At 50.2% G+C, this 14,629-nt stretch overlaps 1 protein-coding gene across 2 annotated transcripts in view; it reads right to left on the bottom strand.

Annotated features, from left to right (window-relative positions):
• Window positions 1-8,275, bottom strand: part of LOC144674903 (kinesin-like protein KIFC3) — an 81,398-nt gene extending 73,123 nt beyond the window's left edge. For both annotated transcript variants that reach the window (XM_078536042.1, XM_078536036.1), the window contains exon 1: window positions 8,139-8,275. In XM_078536042.1, the coding sequence (XP_078392168.1) occupies window positions 8,139-8,243 (105 nt within the window). In that variant the 5' untranslated portion in view covers window positions 8,244-8,275. The remainder of the gene's footprint in view (window positions 1-8,138) is intronic.
• Between the last annotated feature and the right edge of the window lie 6,354 nt (window positions 8,276-14,629).

The raw sequence follows: 14,629 nt of genomic DNA, 5'->3' as shown, positions 1-14,629 counted from the left end.
ATACAACAGGATATAGATCGGTTGGAGACTTGGGTGGAGAAATGTCAGTTGGAGTTTAATCCGGACAAATGCGAGGTAATGCATTTTGGAAGGTCTAAAACAGGCAGGAATTATACAGTAAATGGCAGAACCCTTAAGTGCATCGACGGGCAGAGGGATCTGGGTGTACAGGCCCACAGGTCACTGAAAGTGGCAACGCAGGTGGATAAGGTAGTCAGGAAGGCATATGGCATGCTTGCCTTCATTGGCAGGGGTATTGAGTATAAAAGCTGGGAAGTCATGCTGCAGCTGTATAGAACCTTGGTTAGGCCACACTTGGAATATTGCGTGCAATTCTGGTCGCCACATTACCAGAAGGATATGGAGGCATTGGAGAGGGTGCAGAGGAGGTTTACCAGGATGCTGCCTGGTCTGGGAGGTTATTAGCTATGAGGAGAGGTTGGAGAAACTCGGATTGTTCTCACTAGAGTGACGGAGATTGAGGGCGACTTGATAGAAGTTTACAAAATTACGAGTGGCATGGACAGAGTAGATAGTCAGAAGCTTTTTCCCAGGGTGGAAGAGTTAATTACTAGGGGACATAGATTTAAGGTGAGAGGAGAAAACTATAGCGGTGATGTGCGGGGCAAGTTTTTTACACAGAGGGTAGTGAATGTCTGGAATTCGCTGCCAGAGGAGGTGGTGGAAGCAGGTATGATAGGGGTGTTTAAGAGGCAGCTTGACAAATACATGAATAGGATGGGAATAGAGGGATACGGACCCTGGAAGTGCAAAATGTTTTAGTTGACGGGCAATATGATCGGCGCAGGCTTGGAGGGCCGAAGGGCCTGTTCCTGTGCTGTACTTTTCTTTGTTCTCTTTGTTCTAAATTCCATTTGCCACTGATCAGCCCGTCTATATCCTCCTGTAATCTAAGGCTATCCTCCTCACTATTTACAACCCCACCAATTTTCGTGTCATCCGCGAACTTACTGATTAACCCTCCTACATTCAAGTCTAAATTGTTTATATATACCACAAACAGCAAGGGACCCAACACCGAACCCTGTGGAACCCCACTGGACACAGGCATCCAGTCACAAAAACACCCCTCGACCAACACCCTCTGCTTCCTGCCACTCAGCCAATTCTGGATTCAATTTGCCAAATTGCCTTGGATCCCATGGGCTCTTACCTTCATTATCAGTCTCCCATGTGGGACCTTATCAAAAGCCTTGCTGAAGTCCAAGTAGAATACGTCAAATGCATTGCCCTTATCTACACACCTGGTCACCTCTTTGAAAAATTCAATCAAATTGGTCAGACATGACCTCCCCTTAACAAAACCATGCTGACTGTCCTTGATTAATCCCTGCCTCTCCAAGTGTGGATTAATTCTGTCCCTCAGAATTGCTTCCAATAGTTTCCCCGCCACTGAGGTTAGACTGACTGGCCTGTAGTTCCCTGGTTTATCCCTTCCTCCCTCCTTGAATAACGGTACCACATTGGCTGTCCTCAAGTCCTCTGGCACCTCTTCTGTGGCCAGAGAGGTATTGAAAATTATTGCCAGTGCCCCTGCTATCTCCTCCCCTGCCTCACTCAACAACCTGGGATGCATTTCATCCGGGCCTGGAGATTTATCTACTTTTAAGCCTGCCAGACCACTTAGAACCTCCTCCCTTTCTATGCTAATTTCTTTAATTATGTCACAGTCCTTCTGCCTGATTTCCATACCCACGTCGTCCCTCTCACTTGTGAACACCGACACAAAGTATTCATTTAGAACCATACCTACGTCTTCCGGCTCCACACACAAATTACCATTATGGTCCTTAATGGGCCCTATTCTTTCCCTAGTTATCCTCTTACTCTTAATGTACTTGTAAAATAACTTTGGATTTTCCCTTATTTTACCTGCCAATGTTTTTTCATGCCCCCTTTTTGCTCTCCTAATTTCCTTTTTAAGTTCCCACCTACACATTCTATACTCCTCTAGGGCTTCCACTGTTTTGAGCCCTCATTGTCTGCCATAAGCCTCCCTTTTTCTCTTTATCCAATCCTGTATATCCCTCAACATCCAGGGTCCCCTGGATTTGTTGGTCCCACCCTGTGTCTTTACTGGAATATGTTGGCCCTGTACTCTCCCTTTTTCCTTCTTGAACGAGTCCCACTGCTCTGACGCAGATTTACCTAAAAGTAGCTGCTCCCAGTCCACTCTGGCCAAATCATATCTGATCTTATTAAAATCAGCCTTCCCCCAATTTAGAACTCTGATTTCTGGCCCATCCTTGTCCTTTTCCATAACAACCTTGAATCTCACAGAGTTATGATTACTGTCTGCAAAATGCTTCCCCACTGATACCTCTACTACTTGCCCAGCTTCATTCCCTAAAATTAAGTCCAGGACCTCCCCCTGTCTTGTAGGACCTTCTACATACTGGCTTAAAAAGCTCTCCTGGATGCATTTTAAGAATTCTGCTCCCTCTAAACCTATCACACTATGACTAACCCAGTTAATGTTGGGCAAATTGAAATCCTCCACTATTACTACCCTATTATTTTTACATTTCTCTGAAATTTGCCTACATATCTGCTCTTCTATTTCTCGCTGACTGTTTGGGGTCTGAGTTAGAGTCAGAAGTGTGGAGACAGGGTTTGAGTTGAAAGTGCACAAGTGCAGCTGCTGAATACCTTTGTAAATAAACAGAATGTGTTCCACCTAAGAACCGTTTGCTGGTCAACTCTGTCTATTGTACCAACTTGGCCATCCCAAAACAAGTGTGTAACCCGGACCCATAAGCCCCAACCAACCGGTGACCAGGATCCAACAAATTGGCGATGAGGAAAAAGCAAGAAAAAAGCGAGGATAAAGCCAAGATACAATAAACTGGCTTCAAGAATAAAACAAGTTAACAAAAGAAATCAAGAGAAACACTATCGGGCTGTACCTCGCACAGTAATTGTAAGTAGAATTTCCATCCTTACTGTCGAAGGAATCCCCTCACAGAATACTGTAATTTGGAAGAATTGATCCTTTCGTTCCAGCCATGGACGATTGGTCTCCTTATATTAAACGCCTCGCATTCTTTTTCCAAGCGACCAACATTGCAGGGGAAGAGAAGAGGCGAGCGATCCTCTTATCTACATGTGGGGGTAAAGCCTACACCTTGATTCAAAGTTTCACGGCACCCAGTGCCCCAGATTTGTAAGATTTTGATGACTCGGTGGACCTCGTAAAGGGTCATTCCCAGCCAACGCCCTCGGTAACGATGCAATGCTTCAAATTTAACTCAAGAAATAGAGCCCTGGGGCAGACAGTCGCAAAATGGCGCTGTCCTCCACGTTGGGCGGGAAACCCCAGCCAAAAAGGGCGCGAAAAGGCTCTGCCCAGAAGCGGGAAACAGCCACCGCTAGCCAGAACATAAAAAGAGATGACTTAGCGGTGAAAACAAGGAATAATTGCAACAGAGGTGGAAACAGACAACCTTATAATGATCGGCAGTTTAAAAAAATGGAATGTTTTTATTGTCATCGAAATGGACGTCTAATGAGACAGTGCGAGGGAAGAGTCAGGCAGACTTTCAAACAAAAGGAAAAACCCAGTGAGATCTACAATGTAGAAGAGCCTGAAATAAGAAATTCAGGTATTTATTTGTTATTTAATTTGAAGGTTGGAGAGACAGGACCAATATTTGTAACAGTGAAGGTAAATGGCAGACCTGTTAGAATGGAAGTGGTCACAGGAACTTCCACTACGGTGACCTTCTGATATCTGAAGAATGGAGAACGTGACCTGAATTTAGAAGGAACTGAGGCCAAATTAAGAACATACACAGGGGAAGATGTTCAGGTCAGAGGCTTAAGTAGGGTTACTGTCCAATACGGAAGCCAATCAGCAAAGCTCCCAGTGTTGGTATTGAGAGGCAGAGGACCAAGGATGAGACTGGCTGAGGGAAATCAACTCTGATTTGTCACAGAGACTCCGAAAGGAAGCCTGAAAACATTCCTGTGTTGGAAAAGGAGAGTGTAAAGGCCCAGCAACCTGAAGAAACGCAGGATGTTTCAAGCAAAGGCATGGTAGGACAGCAAAAAGAACGAGGAGGGACCATCCTGAGGGACAGAGTCTGGGTCGAGGTGAACAACCTCCAAAAGGAAAGTGAAAACCTGTGGATAGACCTTCACACACGACCGGTTTCCCTCCTGTCTAAGTATGTACCTCTGGAAAAAGTATGAAGAGAAACAGGGAGAGTTCTGTGCTTCTCTGAGTAAAATGAAGGATGAGTTGGCAGAGAAGACACGGCAATGCTTAATTCTCCAGGAGGCAGTACACCAACGCAAAAAGGAGGTAGAGGAGTTGAAGAAGCAGCTATGTGAAACCAAAGAGGTTTTGGAAGCAGAAGTCAGAGAATTCTCTAAGAAGCAGACAGATGGTGACATTCTGGAAAACTCAACCAGTGAGTTCACTCAAGCTGAGCTTACACCTGAGACTAGTCTGGCCAATATGGAAGCCGAAAAGAAGGTGAGAATAAAGTCAGTGTCAGAAAGAAGAAGGTCCATCGAAAGAAGACAGAGAAGCACAGAGAAGCTTGGCAGCGTATGAGTATACTTCCATTCATAGGCCTGGAAATCAAATTGCAAACCTGAATGCACTGAGTCGTTTGCCCTTACAAAAGAAAGATGAGGGTGTCCCAGTTCCACAAGATCTAGTTTTGTTGTTGAATTTCTCAGATTCATCTCCGGTATGTGCTGGACAGATCAGAGGCTGGACAAGTCGAGACCCAGTCTTATCGAGAGTACGAGAACAAGGTCTTCATGGTTGGTCACAAGAACATGTGTCTGATGAAATGGAACCATATTCTAATAGAAGACATGAAATAACCAGCCAGGATGGCACCTTATTGTGGGGAGCACGAGTGATAGTTCTTCCAAAAGGAAGAAAGCCATTGTTGACTGAATTACACAGTGCATATCCAGGAATTTCCCAAATGAAGTCCATAGCACCCAGCTATCTATGGTGGCCTGGGATGGATGGAGAAATAGGGAGTTTAATGAAGAATTATGTGCAGTGTCAGCAATTGCATAAGTTACCTTCAACAGCTCTGTTACACCCAGGAAGGCCATGGGTAACCATTGACTATGTGGGACCTTTCATGGGAACAATGTTTCTGCTCATTGTTGATGCTCACTCAAGATGGATGGACACATATGAGGTGAACACACCAATGTCTCGGAGGAGCTAAGTCAAAGTTCCTGGAAGTGGTCATTTCTGATAATGACACGGCATTTACGGGTGCTGAGTTTCAATGGTTTACTAGTCTCAACGGTATCACTCATGTAAAAACTTCACCCTTCATCGAATGGACTGGCCAAGAGAACAGTTCAAACATTCAAGTCAGGCATGAAGAAATTAACCGGAGACTCCATAGTGACCGAGCTAACACATTTTCTTTTTCATTATAGAACCACCCCTCACACAACAACAGCCTGAGGAATTGTCGATGAATCGCTGTCTCAGAGCGAGATTGAGCTTAGTAACGCCAAATTAAGGGGGGGGGGTGGGGAAGGTGGAAAGGAGTCAGGGAAGCCAGAAAACTGGACATGACTGGCATAGTCATGACAGGAAATTTACCGTAGGAGAGACGGTATATGTGAGGAATTTTGGGGAAGGACCTAAGTGGTTATCGGGTGAAATAAGTGCAGTTACTGGACCTCTTTCTCACCATGTGAAAGCGGGAGGTCGAGTCATTCAGAGACATGTGGATCATATCAGGAGGAGAGAAACAAATCACCAAGAAATGATTCCGCCAGTCATCACCACCGAGTCAGCATTTCCTGTTGAGAGAACTCAACCCAGTACAGGCATATCCGCTGTGTCTGTTGTACCTGCAGGTATCGGCTGAAGAACCTGTTGTTCAGACAACACCAGGGAAGCAGGTTCCTGACAAAACATCTGGATCTGTGGAGCTGAGACGTTCCACACGCAAAAGGAAACTCCCCCAGAAAGACTGAATGTGCAAATAATTTGCTAGTTTGAGAAAATGGTACCTGTCAATGTAAAATGTGTTTCCAAGTAAAGGGGGAGGGATGTGGTAATTATGGTTTTATGTAATGTGTAGTATGCCTTTAAGAAGGACGTTATAAAGGAAGATCACATGATCTTATGTGACCAATAGAGCAGTAGCGTGGGTTACCTCTGTAGTCAGTAGCCTGAGTTAGAGTCAGAAGTGTGGAGACAGGGTTTGAGTTGAAAGCGCACAAGTGTAACTGCTGAATACCTTTGTAAATAAACAGAATGTGTTCCACCTAAGAACTGTCCGCTGGTCAACTCTGCCCATTGTGCCAACTCGGCCATCGCAAAACAATCCAGGCAACCCGGATCCCTAAGTCCCAACAAACCGGTGACCAGGATCCAACACCTGGCCATTGAGTGAGGCCGGAATGGTGATGGACTTTCTCTTCTATCAATCACACCCGAATTTCGGCAGGGTTCCTGTTTGCTGCAGTTTGTAAGGGCTCTTATTAAATGGATCCCTGGAAACACAGTGTGCTTGCCGAGGGCTCCACTTGATTGGCTGTAAATCCCACCTCGCCTCCAGCTCATTGGCTGACACAGTGATGTCGATGGAGACTTTTGGGATTTATAAAGGTTTACCATAACTCCCCCTTGTAGCTTCACCTCAACACAGATCTCGACAACAAATTACATTGGTAAAGAGCCTTTAATGTTGTAAAATGACCCAAGGTGCATCACAGGAGCATTATCAAACAACATTTAACACCAAACTTCATAAGGAGATATTAGATCAGATGACCAAAAGCTTAATGAGTGTCTTGAAGGTGGGAAGAGGGGTAGAGAGGTGGAGAGTTGTAGGGAAGGGAATACAAAGCTTAGGGCCCAGGCACGGTCACCAATGGTGGAGCAATTAAAATTTGGGGTGCTCAAGAGGTCAGTATTGGAGGAGTGCAGAGATCTCAGAGTGTTGTGGGGCTGGAGGGGGTTACAGAGATGGGGAGGAGGGAGGCCATGGAGGGATTTAAAAACAAGGATGAGAATTTTAAAATTAAGTCGTTGCTTGACCGGGTTCCAGTGTAGGTCAGTGAGCACAGTGGGGTGAGAGGGGAATGGGACCCAGTGTGAGTTAAGACACGGGCAGCAGAGGTTTGGATGACCTCAAATTCCTGGAGGGTAGAGCGTGGGAGAGCAGCCGGGAGTGCGTTGGAATAGTTGACTCTAGAGGTAACGAGGGTATGAGTGAGGGTTTCATTAGCGGATGAGCCGAGACAGGATCAAAGTCAGGGGATATGATGGAGGTGGAAATGGGTCATTCTTGTGAACCTATTCTGCGCTCTCTCCAATGCCTTTACATCCTTCCTAAAATGAGGCACCCAGAACTGGACACAATACTCCAGCTGAGGTCTAACTAGTGTGATATACAAGTTCAGCATCACCCCCTTGCTCTTGTACTTTATGTCCCCATTAATAAAGCCCAGGATACTATCTGTTTTGTTATCTGCTCTCTCCACCTGTCCTGTCACCTTATGGACATATACACCCAGGTCCCTCTGCTCCTGCACTCCCTTTAGAATTGTCCCCTTTATTTTATACTGTCTCGCCATGTTCTTCCCCCATTGCCACATTTCTCCACACTGAACTCCATCTGCCACCTATCTGCCCACTCCACCACCTTGTCTGTGTCCTTTTGAAGTTTCACACTGCCCTCCTCACAGCTCGCAACACTTCCAAATTTCGTATTATCCAGAAACTCTGAAACTGTCCCCTGCACACCAAGCTCTAGATCATTAATAAGTAATCAGGAAAAGCAAGGGTCCCAATACCGACCCCTTGGGGAACTCCACTACAAACCTCCCTCCAGCTCGAAAAATATCCATTGACCACGACTCTCTGTCTCCCGTCACCCAGCCAATTTTGTATCCATGTTGCTACTGTCCCTTTTATTCTGTTTTTTATTCTTTAATGAACACTTATTATTTGGCTGATGACATGATAAAGCTGTGAGGGTGAGGTTTGTTGTAAAGGGTGAGTGTTTCGGTGTACGCTGACTCTGCCAGAATGGGTCGGATTCTCCCTCAGGGCTGTCGATTGAAAGGGCTGGTGATTTACACAGCGAGTCCCAGCCTGACAGGACAGTGTGACATACCTGAACACCACTCGCTCCATCTCCTGCCTCCAGCGCTTCATCCTCCGGCTTCCTCTTCAACAACGTGTAGAATATGTAGACAAATAAAGAATAAAACACGAACATTGAGGAATCTCCAGCTCTCAACAGCTCAACGATTCCCTCTCAATCCCCCACACCCCTCCACCCCACCCCCCCAGCCCTCCCGGCTTTATCCTCTCGTCAGCTGCTTCCTTTATATCGCTCCCTTCTCATCGGAGCATTTATCTATCCATCTGTCTAATTCTCCATCTATCTATTTATTTCGTTATTTCTCACTCTCCGTCACTATCTCTCCAGCCTTTCACTCCCTCTAGTCTCTCGGTCTTACTATCCCAGACTTTCTCTTTATCAGTTTATCTCTCTACCTTTCTATCTATTTTCTATCTATCTCTCTCTCTCTTTCTATATTTTTCTTCCTCTCTCAGTGGATTCTCTCTCTCTCTCTCTGTCTCTTCTCATCCCCTCTCTCCCTCCTTGATTTTTCCTTCTCCAGCTTTCCCTTTCTCTCTCTCTTTCTCTCACCACCGTCTCCTTCTCTCTCTCCGTGCTAGTCCAATCATTTGTCGATGTGAGAATTCCCCTCCCCCATCTCTGGGCTCATATTCCAAGGTAATGCTGCAGTCTCTCTCTCTCTCTCGCTCTCTCTCTCTCTCTCTCCCTCTCTCGGTATCTCACACATGCTCAGTTTGACTGGCTCTGACTGCAGTACAGAAGCTGCCGGGATGTCACAGTTGGGATTAGCACAGTGACCACGGAACAGGTTGCAGTCCACCTGGCACTTACACAATACAGGCAGAGGAGAATAGCCACTGTCAGCCATTTACCGCACAGGGAGATCCCACTCAAGAGGGTCGTCAGTCTCTGGAATTCGCTTACACAGAGAGCAGTGGGAGCTGGGTCACTGAATATATTCCAAGACTGAGTTAGACAAGGGAGTCGAGGGGGGTGTGGGGGGGTTGGGTGTGTTGGGGGGGTGGTGGTGGGTGTGTTGGCTGGGGAGGGGCACAGACAGGAAAGCGGATTTGAGACCACAATCGGATCGGCCATAATCTTAATAAATGGGGGAGCAGAGTCGAGGGGCTGAATGGCCACTCCTGCTCCCAGCGTTCTTGTGCCAACCCCTATCCCAACCTGTTCCCCTCTCCCCATATTCCACTCCCTATCCCGCTAACTCTCTCCTATTCACCCCCCCTTCCTTTCCCCAGCTCCTTCCCTTCTCAAACCCTGCACCCCTCCCACTTCTCCCCTCCCCCTTTATCTCACCCCCCCCACCCACCCACTCACCCACATCACACTGGCCCCATCTGCTCCCCTCCCTAACTCCACCTATTTTGCCTTCTCCCCCCCAAATCACTCCCCTACCCCCCCTCTCAGCCGCCCTCTCCACCTCTGTGTCAGTCCCCACCATGTATTCCCTCCCTCTCTCCCCCCCCATCTCTCTTACCCCCCACCTCCCTGTATTTTACCCCCTCTCCCCCTAACTCTCCTCTCTCTCCAGTCCCGGACCGTCCACTACAAGAGGGGAGAAGAGGGTGTGAGAGGGAGGGTGTGAGGGGGTGAGGAGGATGTGAGGGATGAATCTGTTTCAGTTCCGCTCTCCCAGTGTGGAAGGGCTGGAGCCTCAGGAACATTCACTGGTCTCACGGTGACCATGAAACTATCATCGTAAAAACCCATCTGGTTCACTAATGTCCTTTAGGGAAGGAAATCTGCTGTCCTTACCTGGTCTGGCCCTACACGTGACTCCAGACCCACAGCAATACCTCTTCAATGCCCCCTGACAGTGGGGAGGTGGTAGCAAAGTGCTATTGTCACTGGGCTGGTATTCCAGAGACCCTGGGGTAACGCTCTGGGGGCCTGGGTCCGAATCTCGGGCAGCGAAATTGAGTTGCTCCCACTTTGCCTGGATGGGAATGGCCTCAGTGGTGGGGCACTCGCTCCGGGACGCTGTGCAACCCGGCCTGGAGCTCTTCCCGGAGTCCTGGGCCCTTCAATGCTGCAACATTGATCTGAAGTGCAAAGCGACTTGGGAGTCCTAGTCCAGGATTCTCTTAAGGTTAACTTGCAGGTTGAGTCGGTAGTTAGGAAGGCAAATGCAATGTTGGCATTTATTTCGAGAGGACTAGAATATAAAAGCAGGGATGTGCTGCTGAGGCTTTATAAGGTTCTGGTCAGACCACATTTAGAATATTGTGAGCAATTTTGGGCCCCGTATCTCAGGAAGGATGTGCTGGCCCTGGAGAGGGTCCAGAGGAGGTTGACGAGAATGATCCCAGGAATGAAAGGCTTAACATGTGAGGAACGTTTGAGGACTCTGGGTCTACACTCGATGGAGTTTAGAAGGATGAGGGGGGATCTGATTGAAACTTACAGAATACTGAAAGACCTGGATAGAGTGGACGTAGGGAAGATGTTTCCATTAGTAGGAGAGACTAGGACCCGAGGGCACAGCCTCAGAGTAAAGGGAAGACCTTTTAGAACAGAGATGAGGAGAAACTTCTTTAGCCAGAGAGTGGTGAATCTATGGAATTCATTGCCACAGAAGGCTGTGGAGGCCAGGTCATTGAGTGTATTTAAGACTGAGATAGATAGGTTCTTGATTGGTAAGGGGATCAAAGGTTAGGGGAGGAGGCGGGAGAATGGGGTTGAGAAACTTATCAGCCATGATTGAATGGCGGAGCAGACTCGATGGGCCGAATGGCCTAATTTCTGCTCCTATGTCTTATGGTCTTATGGTCTAATATCCAGCTCTCTCCAGGCCTCTGGTGTCCTGGTGCCCGGCAGGTGTTTGTCACCAAGTCGATGGCCTGTCCAGCAATATTCCAAACCCCTCGTGCCGAGCACATCCCTCAGGTCTCTGCCCCGGGCAATGATGTCATCCCGGAGGTGCCAATGCCCAGGCCTCGGGTGCCTCCTCACGGTCTTGAGTTGGTTGTGCTGGTGGAAGACCGTGTTGGCCATGATGTTGGCGTATTGGGCGCACTTGGTCAAGAGTTAGTTTGCCCTTGGCATGGGCCTTCCCCACGCAATCCTTGCCCACAGTCCCACTCCAGATTTGGTGGTCACATCCGATTCAGGCATTAAATTCACCTTCTCGTTCCTGGGGACGGAAGCAAGGACCCCATCGAGGTCAGGGTAGAACATCTCTCCTCGTCTCCACGGTTACAGCTGCGATTCAGGCACAGTCACCAGCCTCTCATTGACCCCCCCAAGGGGAGCTCGGAGAAGGTGGCAGCTATGCTGTTCCTCACGGTGAAACCGACTCCGTGGGAGCAGGGGGGTCACAGTCTGACCTCCCCCTCCCAGAAGAAGGTGAACCCTCCCCTGGACCCCCCTCAGCTGCCCCTCCCCAGTGAGCCGGGTCTCGCTGAGAGCAGCGATGTGGGGGTTGTGCCCCGCTAGCTCCTGAGCCCCCGCGGCAGTTTGTCTTCCCGGGCGGTCACTCTTCGGGTTGTTGACAAGTGTCCTCACGTTCCGGGTTTCCGGGAGTTCAGCTTCTCCTTGTTCCGGCCGAAGTGATGGTGATCCCACTGGGAGCGCTTTCCCAGGAGAAATGGGACAGCCTGTTTTTTGGGGCACATTTTCTAGCACCCCCTCCCCCACTGGGGGTCAACAGAGCGGGTGCCCTGAAGAGGGCGGGTGGCCTGAGGAGGGCGGGTGGCCTGAGGAGGGCGGGTGGCCTGAGGAGGGCGGGTGGCCTGAGGAGGGCGGGTGGCCTGAGGAGGGCGGGTGGCCTGAGGAGGGCGGGTGGCCTGAGGAGGGCGGGTGGCCTGAGGAGGGCGGGTGGCCTGAGGAGGGCGGGTGGCCTGAGGAGGGCGGGTGCCCTGAGGAGGGCGGGTGGCCTGAGGGGGGCGGGTGCCCTGAGGGGGGCCTCTCAGTCACAGTCGCAGCTGCCGAAAGGGCACCGCCCCCAGCCCGACACTGGTGCCCGTGTGAGGAATGTTGGCCAGGAGCCTCCAGGTATCACAGCCTCTGTGGCCACTCGCCCATCGCCACAGGGCTTTCCTCTGTCGGGGGCCCTGTAAGTGGCAGAGTTTTGCGGGGGGGTCTCGGGTACACAGCTGGGTTCAGTGGCAGTGGCGGGACCACGATGACTGGGCCCAATTCCCCATTGCAGCTTCCTCCCCCTTTGAAGACATATGGGGGGCACAGCCCCACTTCACCTGCTCTGCCGCTAGGGACGCCTGGGATCCTTCATTGTCTAGAACCTTCCCCTCGGCCTTCCCGCCGAGGGAGACACCACCAGGGGCTTGAGCTGCGGCTGGAATTGCTCTCCGGCTCATTGGGAGGTACGGGACCCTCCAGTACAGGGAGGGGGCAAACAGCAGAAAGGACTGAGGGAGCTCAGCACACTCGCGGGGTCAGTACTGAGGGAGTGCTGCACTGTCGGAGGGTCAGTACTGAGGGAGTGCTGCACTGTCAGAGGGTCAGTACTGAGGGAGTGCTGCACTGTCGGAGGGTCAGTACTGAGGGAGTGCCGCACTGTCGGAGGGTCAGTACTGAGGGAGTGCTGCACTGTCAGAGGGTCAGTACTGAGGGAGTGCTGCACTGTCAGAGGGTCAGTACTGAGGGAGTGCTGCACTGTCGGAGGGTCAGTACTGAGGGAGTGCTGCACTGTCGGAGGGTCAGTACTGAGGGAGTGCCGCACTGTCGGAGGGTCAGTACTGAGGGAGTGCTGCACTGTCAGAGGGTCAGTACTGAGGGAGCGCTGCACTGTCGGAGGGTCAGTACTGAGGGAGTGCTGCACTGTCAGAGGGTCAGTACTGAGGGAGTGCTGCACTGTCGGAGGGTCAGTACTGAGGGAGTGCTGCACTGTCAGAGGGTCAGTACTGAGGGAGTGCTGCACTGTCAGAGGGTCAGTACTGAGGGAATGCTGCACTGTCAGAGGGTCAGTACTGAGGGAGTGCCGCACTGTCGGAGGGTCAGTACTGAGGGAGTGCCGCACTGTCAGAGGGTCAGTACTGAGGGAGTGCCGCACTGTCGGAGGGTCAGTACTGAGGGAGTGCCGCACTGTCGGAGGGTCAGTGCTGGGGGAGTGCTGCACTGTCAGGTTGATGAACATCTATAACTTTATTCCTTCGCATTTTTAGTAAAGTATATCAAAAGCCAGCTGGATACTTGCCTGAGAATATGACCAAATGCCCTGAATGAGCGGGTGGGTAAAACTAAAATTAGATGTTAAATTTCTCTATAATTATTTTTGTTTCTGGAACAACTGTGATTGAACAAGTTAATGTTGCTGACATCACTGCCCACACTGCCCTCATTTAGCAATAACTCCAGCTCCACACCCTCCCTGTTAATACCCTCGCACACACTCCTCTCCTCGACAATAACACCCGGTGTCTTGTGGGCATCGACAGCTGTGATCCACCCTCCCACACGGAGTGTGAGGGGTCCCTGGAGCGATGGGTCTTATTGAATGGCAAATCTGTGGACCAAAACTCAGGGAAGGAGAACCATGGGAGGGAGGGAGGGGGGGGGTTCCTACAAAGCTCAGATCATTCACCCCCTCAGTTACGTCTCAAAGGTGGAATTCGCCTTCTCCAAAGGTGTCAGGAAGGTCTGTGAATCTCAGCATTTTTAGTAAAACATATCAAACGCCAGCTAGATACCTGCCTGAAAATATGTCCCTAATGTCCTGAGTGAGCGGGTGGGTAAATCTAAAATATCTTCCGTCAAACTGGATAGAGTTCAATTTTCAGGCTGGAATCGTGTGGGACTTTCTACTTGCCATAGGGCGGGATGGTCAGCGCCTGCTAACATCGGGCGTTCCTGGTGGGCAGGAGCTGGTCAATATGGCGAGACGGCCAACAATCAGTTTCGCGCCATCGTGGTGCCAGTTAGTGACCGTCCGCTCTGCCTGTCCATGGTGGGCTGCAATTCCCACCACCACACGCCAGGAAACTAACTTCAACACTTCAGTATCTCACTCTAAACCGCGCTCGCTGCAATCATCCCCCTCACCACCTCCCCACCACCCACTGGATCACCCGGGCACCAATCACTCCGGCGTGTTCTACGCCTGTACATAAACCACCTGCACCCGGTGAGCTCCACTCCGCTCGGGACTTCGAGGTTTGTTTGTCCACCTTGCTTCGGGCAGCACCCACAGTCTCAGCGCCAGGCGTCACAGGCAGCACCACATCACTGTTAGGGGGTCTCACGGGCAGGTCTCTACCTCCCAGACCAGTCGTGAGGCGGGGGAGGCTTTTCACCAGCTGCAGGGCCAGGGTTTGCTTGGGGAAGGGGGTGAAGTGGCCTCAGGCAAGGGAAGAGGCTGCAGGGTGAGGGCTGTACTGGGGAAGGGGGTTATCCCAGGGTGTGTGTGGGAGGCACATGTTGATCTGTGCAAGTGTCCTCAAGATAGTGAGGGCTGAGGTGTCAGTCTCCAGAGGAGATGAGGCCAGATGGAGATGTGAGGGTGTGTGTGAGAGAGTGAGTGGTGATGTCCTTTGAGCTGGCAGTGA

Source organism: Cetorhinus maximus, chromosome 3 (assembly GCF_964194155.1).
Source record: "Cetorhinus maximus chromosome 3, sCetMax3.hap1.1, whole genome shotgun sequence".
Classification (NCBI taxonomy): Eukaryota; Metazoa; Chordata; class Chondrichthyes; order Lamniformes; family Cetorhinidae; genus Cetorhinus; species Cetorhinus maximus.
The sequence above is the reverse complement of the archived record's forward strand: the minus strand, read 5'-3'. Positions and strand labels throughout refer to the sequence as shown.